Source organism: Anguilla anguilla, chromosome 11 (assembly GCF_013347855.1).
Source record: "Anguilla anguilla isolate fAngAng1 chromosome 11, fAngAng1.pri, whole genome shotgun sequence".
NCBI lineage: Eukaryota > Metazoa > Chordata > Actinopteri > Anguilliformes > Anguillidae > Anguilla > Anguilla anguilla.
The window spans coordinates 40,001,683-40,018,386 of NC_049211.1; the positions used below are offsets into that span (position 1 = coordinate 40,001,683).

General features: G+C 48.3%; 1 protein-coding gene across 2 annotated transcripts; it reads left to right on the forward strand.

Moving 5' to 3' along the window:
* Positions 1-533: 533 nt before the first annotated feature.
* On the forward strand, positions 534-15,407 carry LOC118208516 (ataxin-7-like protein 2). Of its 2 annotated transcripts, XM_035383272.1 has the most exons (11): positions 534-666; positions 1,869-1,937; positions 5,061-5,394; positions 6,724-6,944; positions 7,338-7,420; positions 9,520-9,731; positions 10,464-10,641; positions 12,569-12,690; positions 13,021-13,873; positions 13,928-14,038; positions 15,132-15,407. In XM_035383272.1, exons 1-11 carry the CDS (start codon positions 537-539, stop codon positions 15,147-15,149), a joined length of 2,331 nt encoding a protein of 776 aa, XP_035239163.1. In that variant the 5' UTR covers positions 534-536; the 3' UTR covers positions 15,150-15,407. The 2 variants fall into 2 exon arrangements, with proteins under 2 accessions (XP_035239163.1, XP_035239162.1); XM_035383271.1 differs by having other exon boundaries at positions 13,021-14,038.
* The last annotated feature ends 1,297 nt before the right edge of the window (positions 15,408-16,704 follow it).

Sequence of the window (16,704 nt, forward strand, 5' to 3'; positions counted from 1 at the left end):
AATCTTTTTTTATTTTTACAAAAAGATAACTATAACTAAATTAATTAAGACATCAATTATATTTATAGATTTATAATCCTATAAACACAATAATTATATTTACAAAATATAGATAGTTATTTACAACTTTGCATGATTTATTTTTGTCTTTTTTTGTCATTATAGTTTTTGCCATTTACAAATTTTCCAGATTTGATTTTAGGAAATGAAAATGCTGTTAAATAAACATATACTGAAAGTTTCTGGTCACCAAAGTTAAGTTCTAAACTCTAGTGGTCTCTCATTAATGCTGTGAAGTTACACAGAGGCACACTGGCAGCCGTACTGAACATTAAATAGTATTTTGAGTAGTTAATTAAATTCTTCATGAATGATCTGGAATTCAGTTTAAAAATATAAGTTAGAAAGATGTTGCTCCTTGTTTAAAACGAGCACATCTGCTGTTCCCTCGTCCTCCCATCTGCGTGCCCGAGCACGCAGGTACCCCTGCACCTGCGGGAGCGCGAATAATGACGTGACTGCGTGCCCGCGCAGTGATGATGGCGGTGCGTGAACGCGCAACGACAGCAATGGCTGCTCTGGATCGGCGGATACCGAGTCTCGATGATTTCGTAGGCCAGAGCTGGAGTTCTTGGATAGATAGGGCCGGGATTTTTGTATCGGAAGGTGAGTGATGACCTCGGCCTCAACACAGCACACTTTCGGACCAGACAGCCCATTTGCCATGGTTTATTTTCGTTAAAACGCAAGGCGCCCCAACACTATAACCCAAACAAAGGACCCGCTGGGTCCTAGTGCTGGATAGATATCAAGCCATGAGCCTGAGGACGTCTCCCGGGTCCTAGCGCAGGCAGGACAACTAAAAAATATTGAACGAATGAAATGTCAGTGTGATTACATTACAAATCGTTGTCGCTAATATTCAGTTCAACTGGTGGCTATTTGCGGGTTTATTTGTAAAAAGTAATCAAACTACTTAAAGGGGCCCCATGGGACTTGCCTAGATAGCCCTTTCTCGCTGAATTAGTTGGAGAAAAAGTGTGCGGCTAGCTGTCTAGTAGTAAGACAGTGTAGACGGGTGGCAGAGGAGGAGCTCGATGGCTTACTTCGCAGGCTCGTTGCTAGCAAGCGGTGTTAGCCAGCTAGTTAGCGAACTAGGTAGCAACGATATGAAGGAACATTTTAACGCAACATTACACGCTTCCGTCCGCATGCATAAAATATATTCCCAGCCCCCAGCACCGCTGTTGTATCGAGGCAGATTGAAGTCACTCAAGCCTCGCTTCTTAAGTGAGGATGTCATCAAACATGGGTGTGCGTCTGCGGCTCGCATTGTTACGCCATCCCTCCAAAAGTGTTTCGCACTCTTGAAGTTTATTATTCATATTTTATTAATATATATTAGCACGCTAGGTCAGGGTGCCCTGTGTGCTTTGCAGCTTGCTCGTTATTTGAGTTCCAAAGCGCACGAACTCTGTATCCATTCCTACGGATGCAAACTAATGCACCATACCAAATCCGGTGTCTGTCCCCTTTTCTCTCTCGCAGTCACCGACACACACGCACACACACCACAGTTGTGTGTGTTTTTGTGTTTATCGTTTTAATATTTACTCTCACAACCTGCATAAAAGGAAATTGGTGTGTGGGGTGTTGGATGCGGCACACCATCCACGCGGCTGTACAGAAAATTAGTCAGTTTCATTTGGGATTTGGAAGTCTTTCTATTTCCACTTTATTTTTGGCTGGTTTGTGTACACGGACAGTCACGTGACGGGCTGTAGATAATTTGCTTATGCCTTTACACTGTAAATTTGGCGTGCATAATGTATTTCACCACAACTAATAAAATGGCCATTTTCTTTTAGGGTGTGAAGTGGAGGAATGTAGCAAGAATGGAAAGAGAAAGGTGGAAACAATGACTCTCAGGAAAGAGGGTAAGTCTGTGGCATCATCGGTGCTCAGTGGCACTTTAAAGGGTTGGTTCCCACGTACACTGCCATTGTACCCCCTGAGCAAGGTACTTAACCGGCATTGCTGTAATGTAATGTAGTGTAAATAATGTAATGAGAAAAGTTGAGCGAATCCTTTGGCTAGATTGTTACTTCATCTTACATATATATATATATATATGTATATATATTTCTTAACACTGTATTGCTAGTGGTTAATGGTGTGGCATCTAGGTTTAAAAGCAGTTATTTTCTGATTCGGAGTGAGAGCAGAAAGAGGGGATTGTGATTGGCTGGTGCAGCTGGTGTTGGGTGCTGATTGGGTAGCTACAGCTGACCTTTCAGACTGTGGAATGGCCCCATAAACGCCAAATCCACCTTGTAAATCCCCACGTTGGATTGCTGACGTTTCACAGTTGTTAAATCCGAGACTGGGCAGAGGAGCCTGCTGGTGAAATAAAGCCTAAAGAAATAAGCCAGGATGAAAAAGCGAGCAGGGAGAGGGTGGCAGCGGGTGCAGAGCGGGGCGTTGGTGGCAGCGAGTTCCAAGTGGGACGATGGTGGCAGTGGGCGATGGTGGCAGCGGGTTCCAAGTGGGGCGATGGTGGCAGCGGGTTCCAAGTGGGGCGATGGTGGCAGCGGGTTCCAAGTGGGGCGATGGTGGCAGTGGGCGATGGTGGCAGCGGGTTCCAAGTGGGGTGATGGTGGCAGTGGGTTCCAAGTGGGGCGATGGTGGCAGCGGGTGCAGAGCGGGGAGACGGTGGCAGTGGGCGATGGTGGCAGCGGGTGTAGAGCGGGGCGATGGTGGCAGCGGGTGCAGAGCGGGGGGGTGGCAGCGGGTGCAGAGCGCGGGGGGGTGGTGGCAGCGGGTGCAGAGCGGGGGGGGTGGCAGCGGGTGCAGAGCGGGGGGGTGGTGGCAGCGGGTGCAGAGTGGGGGGGGGTGGCAGCAGGTGCAGAGCGCGGGGGGGTGGTGGCAGCGGGTGCAGAGCGCAGGGAGGATTGGCTGCGGGTGCAGAGCGGGGTGATGGTGGCAGTGGGTGCAGAGTGGGGGGGTGGCAGCGGGTGCAGAGCAGAGGGGGGGGTGGCAGCGGGTGCAGAGTGCGGGGGGGTGGCAGTGGGCGCAGAGCGGGGAGATGGTGGCAGCGGGTGCAGAGCGGGGAGATGGTGGGAGCGGGTGCAGAGCGTGGAGATGGTGGCAGCGGGTGCAGAGCGTGGAGATGGTGGCAGCGGGTGCAGAGCGGGGAGATGGTGGCAGCGGGTGCAGAGCGTGGAGATGGTGGCAGCGGGTGCAGAGCGTGGAGATGGTGGCAGCGGGTGCAGAGCGTGGAGATGGTGGGAGCGGGTGCAGAGCGTGGAGATGGTGGCAGCGGGTGCCCAAGCAGAGTTCTACCAAGGACTTTGGAGACGCGTCGCCTTTAAATTTGCTTCGGTTTCCGGAAAAGGAAGGCGCTCTGTGGCACCCTGCTGGGGGATATTGAGATGAACCCTTTTTTTGTCTATCACCAAGGGTTTCTCCCCTCTAAATTATTCAGGATTTAGATATCAGATGCATAATTCATTTGGCAAATTGTAGATGGTGCTGTTCCCTCCCTAGCTGCACAGGAAGGCCCTGAGAAACAGGCCTGGCCCTGAAGCAGGTGGCCGAGCGTGAATGAGCTTCAGAGAGTGTGAATTAGCTTCAGAGAGCCTGAATGAGCTTCAGAGAGTGTGAATGAGCTTCAGAGAGCCTGAATGAGCTTCAGAGAGTGTGAATGAGCTTCAGAGAGCCTGAATGAGCTTCAGAGAGCGTGAATGAGCTTCAGAGAGTGTGAATGAGCTTCAGAGAGCCTGAATGAGCTTTAGAGAGCGTGAATGAGCTTCAGAGAGCCTGAATGAGCTTCAGAGAGTGTGAATGAGCTTTAGAGAGCGTGAATGAGCTTCAGAGAGTGTGAATGAGCTTTAGAGAGCGTGAATGAGCTTCAGAGAGCCTGAATGAGCTTCAGAGAGCGTGAATGAGCTTCAGAGAGCGTGAATGAGCTTCAGAGAGCGTGAATGAGCTTCAGAGAGCCTGAATGAGCTTCAGAGAGTGTGAATGAGCTTCAGAGAGTGTGAATGAGGTTTAGAGAGCCTGAATGAGCTTCAGAGAGCGTGAATGAGCTTCAGAGAGCGTGAATGAGCTTCAGAGAGTGTGAATGAGCTTCAGAGAGCCTGAATGAGCTTCAGAGAGTGTGAATGAGCTTTAGAGAGCCTGAATGAGCTTCAGAGAGTGTGAATGAGCTTTAGAGAGCCTGAATGAGCTTCAGAGAGCCCGGCGGCTTCAGAGGCCTGAGACGTGTTTCTGACCCACTGCCTGCTCTACGGCAGTGCTAACCAAACCTGCTCCTGGTGATCTACCATCCTGCAGGTTTTCATTTCAACACCAATTTGGCACACCTGACTCTACTCATTAGCAGCTCACAGAGATCTTTAGCTGTTGAATGAAGTGTGCTTTGGTAGGGTTGGAGTGAAAACCTACAGGACGGTAGATCTCCAGGAACAGGGTTGGGCAGTCCTGCTCTAGCTGTTGAATGATGCGTGGTGGCAGCTTTGCAGAGTTCACGCGACACTCACACTCTTGGATTCATGCATTTTAATGTTTGTTATTAATATGCTTATGAACAAATGCGTGCCTGAAATCTGATGGTAGTAAGATCTGGTTCGTTTTAAAAGATCGGAAACATTAGCAACGATGACAGTTCAAAACGAAACTTGAAACGTGACGGATTGGTTTCACTGGACAAATCCGAAGCAGCGATGGGTGAATCTGGTCTTGATAAACGACTTTGCAACAAATGTGATTTATTTCATCTCGAAAAGTTATTTTTGACTTGAATGCTAAATGAATAAATACAATTGAATGGGATAAACCTTAAAACTTTTTTTTTTCTGTAATTATTTTAACAAATGTTTTCAGTTTAATTTCTACTAATGTTTTACCTGTTTGTTGTTTGATTATTGTCATACCTGACGCTCTTCTCTTTGCTCTTCTTGCTGTGACTCATCGTTGTAAATGCGGGGCTCCTCCTGGTTTAAGTGTGTAACCGTGGAGAAGCCTGGAGAAAATGGCCGCTCTGCCTCTTGTCTCCGCAGACATGTCGACCTTCGGCCTCTGCCCGGCGCACGACGACTTCTACCTGGTGGTGTGCAGCCACTGCGGGCAGGTGGTGAAGCCCCAGGCCTTCCAGCGGCACTGCGAGGCCCGGCACGGCCCCCTGGGAAAGCTCTACGGCCGGCTCCACCCCTCGCCCTCCGCCGGGGGGCAGAGGCCCCGCCCCGGACACGCCCCCTCCCGCCCAGGGCACGCCCCCTCCCGCTCCGCCCGCGACGGCAGGCCCCAGGGGGCGGGGCCCCCCCGGGTCCCGCCGCAGCCCCCCCTGCCCCTGGCCCAGCACAGGCCCTCCAAGCCGCTGAAGGAGGGGAGCGGGTAAGGAGCGCACCTGCGCGTCGCCTCACCTCTCCGGAACGTTCTGCGCCGCCGCCGTTAGCTGATCTTGTGTTTTATTTTTGTTCCTGCGGTTAATATTCCTTATTTTTCGCAAATATTACACAAAATGGAGAAAACTGTGTATATTTACTCATGTGGAGATCCACTTTCTCCTCCTGGGGGAACATTTTTAATTAATTATTGAATGAAGAAACAAATTATTAGAGTTTCAATGTAGTGTCCAGGGTTTGGGATGAATCCCATTTCAGTTGAGGGTATGAACTGAGGTGAACTTGTGATTTTTTAGTTATGAACTGAATTTCAGTTCATCGCCTGAATCGAAGTGGAATTAGCCCCAACTCTGATTGCGATTGGTCCACACCTCCACAGAGCAACACCTGATTGGCTTAGCTGCTGGACTGCACGGTGCTGAGAGCTGGCAACTGGAAGGGTGCTGTTCAGGGAGCCTGTGCTCTCTTGAGTTGTTATGGGATGCTGCAACAGCCATGGGACAGTCCCCTTCGGCTTTTCAAATTTGGAGAAAAGACACACACGCTCACACACACAAGCTCACACAAACACGCTCACACACACATGCATGCATGCAGTAGTGCACATGACAGTCTTCATGATGATGAGAATGTTCCCTTTTGAAGTTAACCATGTCCAAAACCAAAGTTTGTGATTTTGGCGCACTATAATATCACATTTACACAGCCATAAAGATGAAACCACAGATTGATAAGATTGTCAACTCAAATTTAACCGCAGCTGAACAGGATGTGGCACACGAACGTGCGTATACTCACTGCGGATTCGAATTGTTAGTATAGTCACACTCCCTGCCAGTGGGGGGCGTACGTGCATTCCGCGGTTGTCATAACCACGGGAAACGTGGAAGTGGCAGCGTTAGCTACCGCAAACGCGGAAAACAGCTGGAGGAAGACAGCGATTTGAACGTGGCTTCGTTTAGCGCTGGCAAAAAAAGAGAAAAGAAGACTGTATGTTTGTCCGTCCAATCAGACAAGGAGATGGGATGGAGAGTATGCAGTCGCCCCCGCGTGACGTTTTAGACCAATCTCAGGTGATCTCCGCGTTGACATCGGCGAGCGAATGTCTCGGCCAGTTCGGGCCGCAGGGACGTGCGCACTGCGGTGGCCGAAGTCAGTGTGGCGTTTTGTTTTTTCCGCGAATGCGCTATTTTACGTCTCTTAGTTTTGTACGAAGTTTGTTTCTTCAGCAAGGAGAGACGGCTATCTTTAGGCTCCTCCCTCTGATTCTTCACTGGCTCCGCCTCTTATCTCCAAACTTTCTCTTCTTGCCTCCCAGCTTGTCGCCAGCGGAAGAGGCCTCTCAGTCCCCGCCCCCTCCGGACTCCCCTCCGTACTCCCTGTCTCCTGGCTCCCGGGACCCCCCCTGGCCCCAGCGGTCTGGCCCCTCCCCCTCTGAGAAGCCCCTCCCTAGGCAGGGGGAGTTGGTCCGGCCCCCAGACTTCACCAGCACCCTCCGCACCACCAGAACCTACAGCAAGACCTACAAGAAAGTCCCCGGTGAGTCTGTATTCTACACGTATACACACACACACGCACACACACTCACGCTCACTCACACATGCGCGCACACACACACACACGAACACACGCACGCACGCACATACATGCTCTCACAGGCTCTGACACATACACATATACCGTAGTGCCCACAGTGATGATTATGATCCTGCTCTTTCTGTATATGTATACTGAGTATGGAGTTCTGTGTCTTTGGGACACTGTCTGTACATTAGACATGAACACCGCCATCACCACAGATGAAGCCACAGATTCTCTACACTGACTAGATGGCCATCTCCATATTTGGAACACTGAAAGTTTCTCCCTACCCATGTACAGTTATTCCCCCACTGAAAACCGTGTTTGTGTGTCCTCTTCATTTTCACCCAGCAAAAGAGTGTAACCTGGACAAGCACTGTGGAGTGCTGGACCCGGAGAGGAAGAAGCTCTGCACCAGGCTGCTCACGTGCAATGTAACTCTTCCCCTTTCCTCCTCTTCCTCACCACAGTCTGCTGTTCCCTCCTTCCCATTGGCTTACATCTATGTCAGTCAGTCACTTCATCTGCACCAGATTTCATTTCTTTCATGGGGAATGAGACAGCTGTGTACAGTAATTAAAAATAATGAATTAATTAAAAATGATTCATTAGTAATTAAAAAGCAGAGCAGAGGTTAAAGCAGGAACAATAGTAATATTTAATACTAATAATACTTAATAGTAATAATACTAAAAAAGTAGGGGTTTAGAACAGAAAAGCTTCAAGGTTTGTTGATGCAAGTTGCTGATTGGACAGATGTGTTTTTGGTCAGGCAGTTGCAGATTGGACAGATGTGTTTTGGGTCAGGCAGTTGCTGATTGGACAGATGTGTTTTGGGTCAGGCAGTTGCTGATTGGACAGATGTGTTTTAGGTCAGGCAGTTGCTGATTGGACAGATGTGTTTTCGGTCAGGCAGTTACTGACTGGACAGATGTGTTTTCGGTCAGGAAGTTACTGACTGGACAGTTGTGTTTTGCGTCCTGCAGTTGCTGATTGGACAGATGTGTTTTGGGTTAAGCAGTTGCTGATTGGATAGATGTGTTTTGGGTTAAGCAGTTGCTGATTGGACAGACGTGTTTTGGGTCAGGCAGTTACTGACTGGACAGATGTGTTTTGGGTCAGGCAGTTGCTGATTGGACAGATGTGTTTTGGGTCAGGCAGTTGCTGATTGGACAGATGTGTTTTTGGTCAGGCAGTTGCAGATTGGACAGACGTGTTTTCAGTCAGTCAGTCACTCAGTCACAGACATTTGCATTTGTAGGGCTGGCCCCGCGGTTGCAGTCCAGCCAAATAAATAATCGGTGTATTTCGACTTCACTTTCAAAGCTACGGAAATTTCTGAGTTTCCGAACGAAATTTGCGTGTCTTTGAGGTTCTGCAGTATCTGGAGAAAAAGACATTCTGGTGTTTCCTGAGACTGGACTGGAGCGTTTGTTTCCTACGCCGTTACTCAAAGACGTTATGGACTGTCAGTGTTATTGTACCATCACATCGTTGACTGTCCTGTCCAACCATCTGGCCTGGCTACAAACCGGGCCGCGGCGTGAGCTCGCTGCCTTTTATGGGGAATCAGAGTCGATGTTCTTTCAGCGTTTCTTCGGCTAAAACGGGGACTTTCCTGCTCTGCCTGTCGAGCCGCCAACCCGGCTGGTTTTTCAGGGCCGCGCGAAGCCTCGTTCGCACCGCACCTGGATCGCACGGCAAATCCGCCTTTGGATTTTCTCCACCTTTTAGTAGCTGTGGTTTTTTTTTTTTTTGTAACAAGAGGAGTTATAATTAACAATAGGTTTCCTGTTGCCCAAGATTGATACTAATTTGTCCTGTTTCATTGTGCTTTGTTGACTCTTGTTCAACAGGCAGTTGTCTGTCTAAGTTTAGCTTATAGAGTCCTACCACACTCCAGTTAGTGGCCATGTCAGGGGTGTTTCTGAAATCTTTATTCTTGGACGTACTATAGAGTGTGGACGTATGCAGAATGCCCATGTATGCTTAAAGTGTCAGTCAAGAATTTTTTCATTAAAAAAAAAAAACATATTTAATACCTTCTCTCAAAGCAACATTGATGCATTTGCATTTATAAATTGCTCCTCTGTATGCTGTTTGCCGCTGGTGGTGTTGGGTGGGAAGATCCCCAAAAGTATTCAGATGTGATGACACACATAGGAACTTGCGTGCCGAATGTGAAAGGGCTGGAGTCTAAAGTCCAAAAGCGGTCTTTAAAACGAGGTTTGCCATGTTGCTCATTATTACCGTGTCAGACGACATTGTTGGTTGTCTCTAGGCAGTCTTCTTTCTCCAAAATACACTACTGCTGGATTGTCTAAGAAAAAAAAGAAGTGCTTTTAGTAAAAGTTTCGTTTCGAATGGAATTCTGGGTGTGAATACGAACTTTTGTGACCGCCAGTCACCACAGATTCCACCAAATCCACCAAAAATGGAACATTAGTGGAACACAACAAATCATTCACACATCCTCCAGAAAACCAGGACTGCTTGTGTCCCCTGGTGACATGACCTTTGACCTCTCCCGCAGATCCATTCCATCCACCAGCGTCGGAAGGTGGCGGGCAGGAGCAGGAGCTTCAACCAGCTGGTGGCCGAGCTGAAGATGAGCTCCAGGGTTCGAGAGCGGGCGGGGCAGGCCAGGGAGGGGCCCGAGGTGGGGTCCCCCAGCCCCGAGCCCCCTGGGGGCCAAACGGGGGGCCCAGCCTGCAGGCGGCGGCTTGTCAACTGTGCGGCGCCCAGGTACGACTGCACCGACGGGATTCAGTGTGACGCCGCGTGCATCGGCAATGCCGCTGTGTTTGGGCTTTCATCCTGTACTGTGTGTGTGTGCGCGCGCATGTGTGTGTGTGTGTGTGTGCGCGCGTGTGTGCGTGTGTGTGTGTGTGTGTGTGTGTGTGTGTGTGTGTGCGTCAGACCTGGGTCAAATACGTATTTGTTTTGAAGTCAAACACTTTTCTGCACTTTCTGGATCTTGTCTGGTGGAACCTATGAAATAAATACTCCCATAAACCCCGCCCTCTGGTTCTATTGGCAGGCTCAGCTGTACCAGGCAAGATTAACAGAGCACAGAAAAGTATCTGAATCCAAAACAAATACACATTTGACTGGGTTTGGTGCGCGCACGTGTGTGTGTGTGTGTGTGTGTATGGGGGGAGGGGTGTGCATTTATGCTGTATTGTATGCTATGTATATTGTACATTGTGTATGTTTTATGTATTGTGTGAGTATACTGTTTATATGTTGTGTATTTTGTGAGTATATTGTGTGTATTTTGTGACTATATTATTTATATGTTGTGTGCATTGTGTGAGTATATTGTTTGTATGTTGTGTGTATTTTGTGAGTATATTGTTTGTATGTTGTGTATATTTTGTGAGTATATTGTTTGTATGTTGTATGTATTTTGTGAGTTTTGTATGTTGCGTGTCTTTTGTGAGTATAAGATTTATATGCTGTGTCTGTGTTGGGCAGGTCCAGGACTCCCTCGGGGAGCGGTGCGGAAGAGGGGGAGCACCAGGAGGAGGAGCCCCCTCACGCCTCCACCCACACCCCCGCCCACAGCCGGCTCTCCAGCGAGGAGAGCGAGGGGGAGGGGCAGGAGGAGCCCCCGGACCTCCCCTCCACCCCCTGGCACCCTAAACCACTTGCGGTAGGACTGGGGGTGTTTTTAGGACCTAAAAAATGCGGAGGTCAAGAGACTCAGGTTGGGTGGGGTAAGGTGTAGTGGGGGTGGAGGGTTAGGCCGGGCATTCTTATGGCATACTATGCAGGATTTGTTTAGCCTTACTCTGGTTCTGGGTTTACAGTCAAAGATGTCTCCTCCTCTGTCTTCACCCTGCCCACTCACCTCAAATACCCCACCTGACACAGCTAGCTGGATGGCTAAAGGTAACGGTAGTACCGTGAAGTGAGCTTCAGCTAGAAGGCAGATTCGATTATAGCCTCATTAATTCCATTATGTTGACCGTAATAGCGGTTTTATTTTTGGGACTTTTATTTTAAAGTCCCTATTGTCTCTAGCTTCACACTGCAGGTAGTGCTATTTACAGGTTCGACAGAAAACAAGTCAACTCCGTGTCGCTTTTCATCCCCTTGGCAAACGTCAGCTGACGACGCAGAGGAACGAGCCTTGTCAGCTGCATCTTTGCTAGCAAGCTTAACACTGGCTCTATAGCCACACCCGTCCCTCCCCACACAGAAAAGAGCGCCATGCCTAGAAACGTCCTGAGCACATTTTAGAATAACATACAGGTAAAGGTGCACAGATTTGGCGAAAGTGCGTAAAGACAGCGTTTGCCTCTGCATCATAATCATAATATTTTCAAGGTACAAAAGCCTGCATAGTATGACTTTAAGTCATTTATTTTAGTATATGTTTTAGGGTGTAAATGTTGTAATTGTGCCACTAGATTGGTCTTAAATATTTACTCAAATGTAAGCCTACTCATTCCACTCCTAAATGATTTCAACTGATGTTCTCACTAAAGAATGAAGTGAAACACGGGCTTAGGAAAGTAAAATACTGAGGACATGACCCAGGGTCCTCAGGGGCAGTCACGGCCCTGGGTGGGCGACGTCGTTCGGTCTCGCTCCAGAGCTTCTCTGTGGCGGGAAGTGCACAGGCAGCGGAGTCTCTACAGGAAGAGGAGCTGATTTAAGATGGCGCATTAAAGCCAGCCGCCCATTTAAAATGTCCGCCCGCTGACTTGCGTGGGGCTCGATGTGCAGCGAACTAAAGAAGTGTTTATTACACACTGCACAGTGTGCTGTGTAACATCATCATTATATCCTGCAGATCACACACAAACTTGCACGCATCTCCTGAATTTCCACAAATCATATTGGACTATTAATGTATAAAGGGCTGATCTGAGGATCTTACACTGGGTTGTTACTATGGGTTAGTTAGTCTGGAGTAGTTTCAGAGGGGTAGATATTATGCAGTAGTTTTTTTACCCTCCCAGTTTGAAATTCCCAAGCTTGCTCACAGTAAACAGCTCATTACTTTAGTATAACCACCTGGAGTCCCCTTTTTTTGCAGTAGCTTGAGTGGTTACCATAGGGATAGTTTCTGAGGGTTTATTCACTCAGTTTGTTTGGGGTTGTTACTGTAGAGGTAGTTTCCGAAGGTTTATTCTCCTGTAGCTCAGTTTGTTTGGGGTTGTTACCATGGTGATAGTTTCAGAGGGTTTGTTTTCCTGTAGCTCAGTTTGTTTGGTGTTGTTACTATGGGGAGGTAGTTTCTGAAGGTTTGTTTTCCTGTAGCTCAGTTTGTTTGGGATTGTTACTGTGGTGATAGTTTTTGAGGGTTTGTTTTCCTGTAGCTCAGTTTGTTTGGGGTTGTTACCATGGTGATAGTTTCTGAAGGTTTGTTCTCCTGTAGCTCAGTTTGTTTGGGGTTGTTACCATGGTGATAGTTTCTGAAGGTTTGTTCTCCTGTAGCCCAGTTTGTTTGGGGTTATTACCATGGCAATAGTTTCTGACAGTTTGTTCTCTATCTCTCCTGTAGCTGTGTTCCATTGGGGTCATTACCATGGGGATAGTTTCTGACTGTTTGTTCTCTATCTCTCCTGTAGCTGTGTTCGTTCGGCAGTCATGCTCTGGGCCGCAGCGTCTTCACCTTCGATCGTAGGCTGCACCACCTGCGGTCGGCTCTGAACACCATGGTGGAGCATCACCTCAGCGCTCACCTGTGGAAGTGAGTGTGTCCCTGTCTCCATCTCACTTTTTGAGCCATTGGCCTCCTAGCTAACTAGCTTCTCCAGCTGGTCTAGATAAGAAAGTAACCTTAAGAACATATGAATAATCAAAAAAGTTAACCACTTTTTAAAGGGATCATTTGCCATATAACATAATAGCAAATCTTAAGTCCTAACATGTAAATATGGGAAATTTAGTCTGTATGGTGTGTATAGGTGCTCCTCAGATAGTGACTTTAAATGTGTCTAATTGTCTGCATTGAGTGGTGTGTGTGTGTGGGGGGGCGGTTGGGAGATGCGTGAAATTTAGAACATTTCCTCTTCTGTAGGAAAATACCTCAAGCTACAGACCTTCAGTCTCAGCGAACTTCGGCCACACCCCCTACCATCACCTCTCCACACTTCAACTCTCAGCATTCCACAGGCGGCATCACAAGAGGGGCAGGGCTTCACGGTGCTGCTTCCTCCCTCAGGACTAGTGCTTCCTCTTCTTCCTCTTCCTCGCTCGGGGCGGGGAGGGGGGGGCGGCCTTCAAACTCCTCCCCCAGTCCGGGCTCTGCCTGTAGGGTGTCGGAGGGGAAGGGCGGGGGCCAGCCAATCACGTCGCCCCTTCAGACCAGCACGCCCTCCCCCTCGGGTGAAACTCGGCCTCGTAACCCAGTGGGCCGTCCCAGCAAGCACCAGGCCCGCCTGAAGGAGGCTGAGCGCCCCTCCCCGCCCACGCCCCCCAAGAGGAGGAAACCCCCCCCAGAAGACCACTCCCCCTCCCCCGCCCGCGAAAGGAACTGCTCCGCACACGAAAGGGGCCGGCCCCCAGGCTCCTCCAGGACCACGCCCTCCCCCCACGGACCAATCAACGGCGCTCTCTCGCCAGGGAGCAAGCCGCCACGCCCCAAACCTCCCTCTCCGGAGCCCCGCCTACCCTCCCCCGGGCTGTCCAAGTGGCCTCTCCCCCTCGGCCACGCCCCGCCCCCAAGTCACGCTCAGCCCCCTCCTCCCGACCCCTCCTCCCGGGGCAGAGGCGGGGGCCCCGGGCCCCACAGAAAGGCCGTCAGCTATGACCACAAGGGCCTGGGGAAGAAGCGCAAGAGTGGCTGTCCCCCGACCCTGCCCCCCCCGCGCCCCTCCAAAGTGCCCCGCCTGTCGGCCGCCTCCCATTCCGGCTGCTTCTCCTGGAAGAAGGACGGCAGAGTGGGCGGGGCCTCCGCAGGGCTGGGGAAGGGCCTCGGGAAGAAGGACGGCAGAGTGGGCGGGGCCCCCGCAGGACTGGGGAAGGGCCTCGGGAAGAAGGACGGCAGAGCGGGCGGGGCCCCCGCAGGGCTGGGGAAGGGCCTCGGCGCACAGAAGGTGGGCGCCCCCTAGGGGTGGGCCATATGGCAAAAATATCATATCACGATTTGTTTCAGGCATGATCACAATCCACGATATGATCACGATTCTTTTTCATGTTGGTTTTTAAGACTATTTTGCAAGTTAATGAACAGTGCAATCAAACTAATATCCCTATTTAAGAAAATATTGCCCTTCAAGGAAACAAAACCTAAAAGTTAGGCAGTACGCACACAAGGATATGCTTTGCCTGCGGAGTGCCTAACGGTGCACACGCCAAAGCACATCCACAGGTGCAGAGTGAAGACCTATTGGAGAATAGTCTCCCACTACACTCTGGTGCACTGTTGCATCACAGCGGAGGCTTCTGGGAGTTTGAGTACCTTGTGTTACTCAGCAGTCACTCCAGCTTATCGATGAGAGCTCTGCTAGTTTAATTCTTTGAAGAGTAGGTTTTTCTGATTTTTTTTTTTCTAATTCAGTTTTCTAGAACTCTAGAGAAGTGCTTTCAGTCACCAGTTGTGATTGTTACACCATCATTAGAATGTTCAGTTAAGAACATTCTAATCACATATTTGTGTCCTCGCATCATTAATGATTAAATAAGCCTGTGACAGATCTTTTTGAGGCTTAAGCATAAAGGGCATTTTCTCTCTCAGGTAATGCTTTGAAAACTCTGCCTGTCCAGATTCTGCTTAAGATCTGTCCCTCAGCCAGAAACCATCATGACAAAATCAGTGCTGACTCCTCATTAACATGAATACTGTGCATGTATAAGATGCTCACTGTGGTGACTGCATGGACGAAGGCACAGTGCATTCTGCAATCGTTGTAACTGGGGAATTTTAATTGTACTGTTTTCAGTGTGGGAGCTTAGAAAACACAAAATACAGATAAATGAAGGAATAGATATTGGGTAAAATCCACCATTACACAATTACTGAGATACAATGGGACCAGCATGTAAAAAGCTCTTAAAAGGAACAGGAAGGAACAGTCCTGTAAGACCATTTAAATATGCGTGACAGTTAATGTTGTGAAAACCTTGTAGAAAACATCCATTCAGACAGAGTGCCCAAAGTGATGCAGCTTTCCCCCTCTCTTCTTACAGCCAAAACTACATCACTGAGAGTGCCTGCCTTTAATGCCACCAGGAGAAGAACCGTCCTGCAGTCCGACACCACAGACTGCACACAGAACTTTACTAGTGTGCGTGTACTGTACCTGTATGCTGACGTGTGTGCGTGAGTGTGTGTATGAGAGAGAATGAATGAATGAATTACCTGTGTATAAATATAGAAATACCTCAAGATCTACCTGTTATGCTGCTAAACAGATGAATATGTTGATATATGAAATAATGGATTAAATATCCATTTCACTTGAATATGTGATGTCTTATTTTTCCTTTATGGGATTATTTGAATGTGCCCTAGGGTCTTATTTTGTGGTTCAGAGTGGAGTATTTGGGGGGAGGTATTTATTGCGGTGTTCTTCACTGCCTATCGAGGCCCTGCTCTGACAGTATTTGTAGTCGCCCCCCCCCCCCCCCCCCCCCCCCAGAATCTCAATTATGTCAACGATTTTGCCTTTCAGAAATATATTGTTATGAATAAACATAAACCTGAAAACAAATTAACATGGTCAATAATATACCATTTAAGACTATTTTTATGTCTCTAGAGGATTTAAAAAGGTAATATACAGTTAACCGCCAATTTAGTAGTTCTTGGCTTTCGAAGTGATCGCGTACATTTCCCTGCCCTTCTTATTTTGCGATGCGTAATGTAATGTGCGTCAGCAGCATGCCCGGGGCCGGTATCACTGCACTGAGTAAAACCTGATCCCTCCCAACGTACAGCAAATTAATTTGTTTAGAATGGGTTATTTCCACATTTTCATTCGTCGTTGGAGTTCCCTTTAAACACGTTTTTCAGATGCATTTTCATGTAATTTATTCCGCAACGATAAAACAATTTGAATGCTACCTGAAAATAACTTTTGTATATCAAACCGTATAGGTCAGAGGAAAAGAAGCACGTAATCATCTTCCCATCTTGGGTCATTTATAGTAAACCGAATCAGAGGCATTTGGCAAGCATCTTTTTAAAAATTTGGTCATTTTGGGATTCTGAGTGAAATGAACTATAATTCAGTGATATGACATACTTTATCAATAGCCTAATGGTAGTGCATCTATGCCTATTAAGATTTTCTTTTTGCACTTCGTGGTACATATTTTGTCTTTAAATCGTTAATTGTCATATTTGTTTATTTTGAGGGGAAATCGATTTCTGAAAGCACTTCTGTCTTTAAAATTGCGTTAATTTATCAGCGTAGGGTACAGCCAGCGGAAGTGTTGTTATGAGCACTTGTTTCAGATTTAACGTTTCTGTTTCGTTGGGTGTGAAAACATTTAAGTGGACGAGCATGGTGGTTTTAGTTTGTAAAGTATTTAGGACCTGATTATACAACGCGAAACCGCATTCGAGCGTAGCAATGTCGGCGATAGGGAAGAGTCCGGAGGGTGACGTCAGTCCTTCCCCGCGCCACTCACAATCTTTCTGTCATTTCCAGGAAGTAGGCTAGCCTACATTCAAAAACCACCTGATGGTCAGGTAGGTTTTGGTGAAGGAAGAGAAAAGTTCTCCGCTGAAGGACTCCAGCACAGCCAGTAGCCTAAT

Excerpts from the sequence above, each read along its gene's own strand:
- LOC118208516 (XM_035383271.1), top strand. The coding sequence starts at position 537 with ATGATGGCGGTGCGTGAACGCGCAACGACAGCAATGGCTGCTCTGGAT. Across the intron at positions 5,395-6,723 it reads CCGCTGAAGGAGGGGAGCGG|CTTGTCGCCAGCGGAAGAGG; the intron begins GTAAGGAGCGCA and ends CTTGCCTCCCAG. Across the intron at positions 10,642-12,568 it reads GGCACCCTAAACCACTTGCG|CTGTGTTCGTTCGGCAGTCA; the intron begins GTAGGACTGGGG and ends TCTCTCCTGTAG.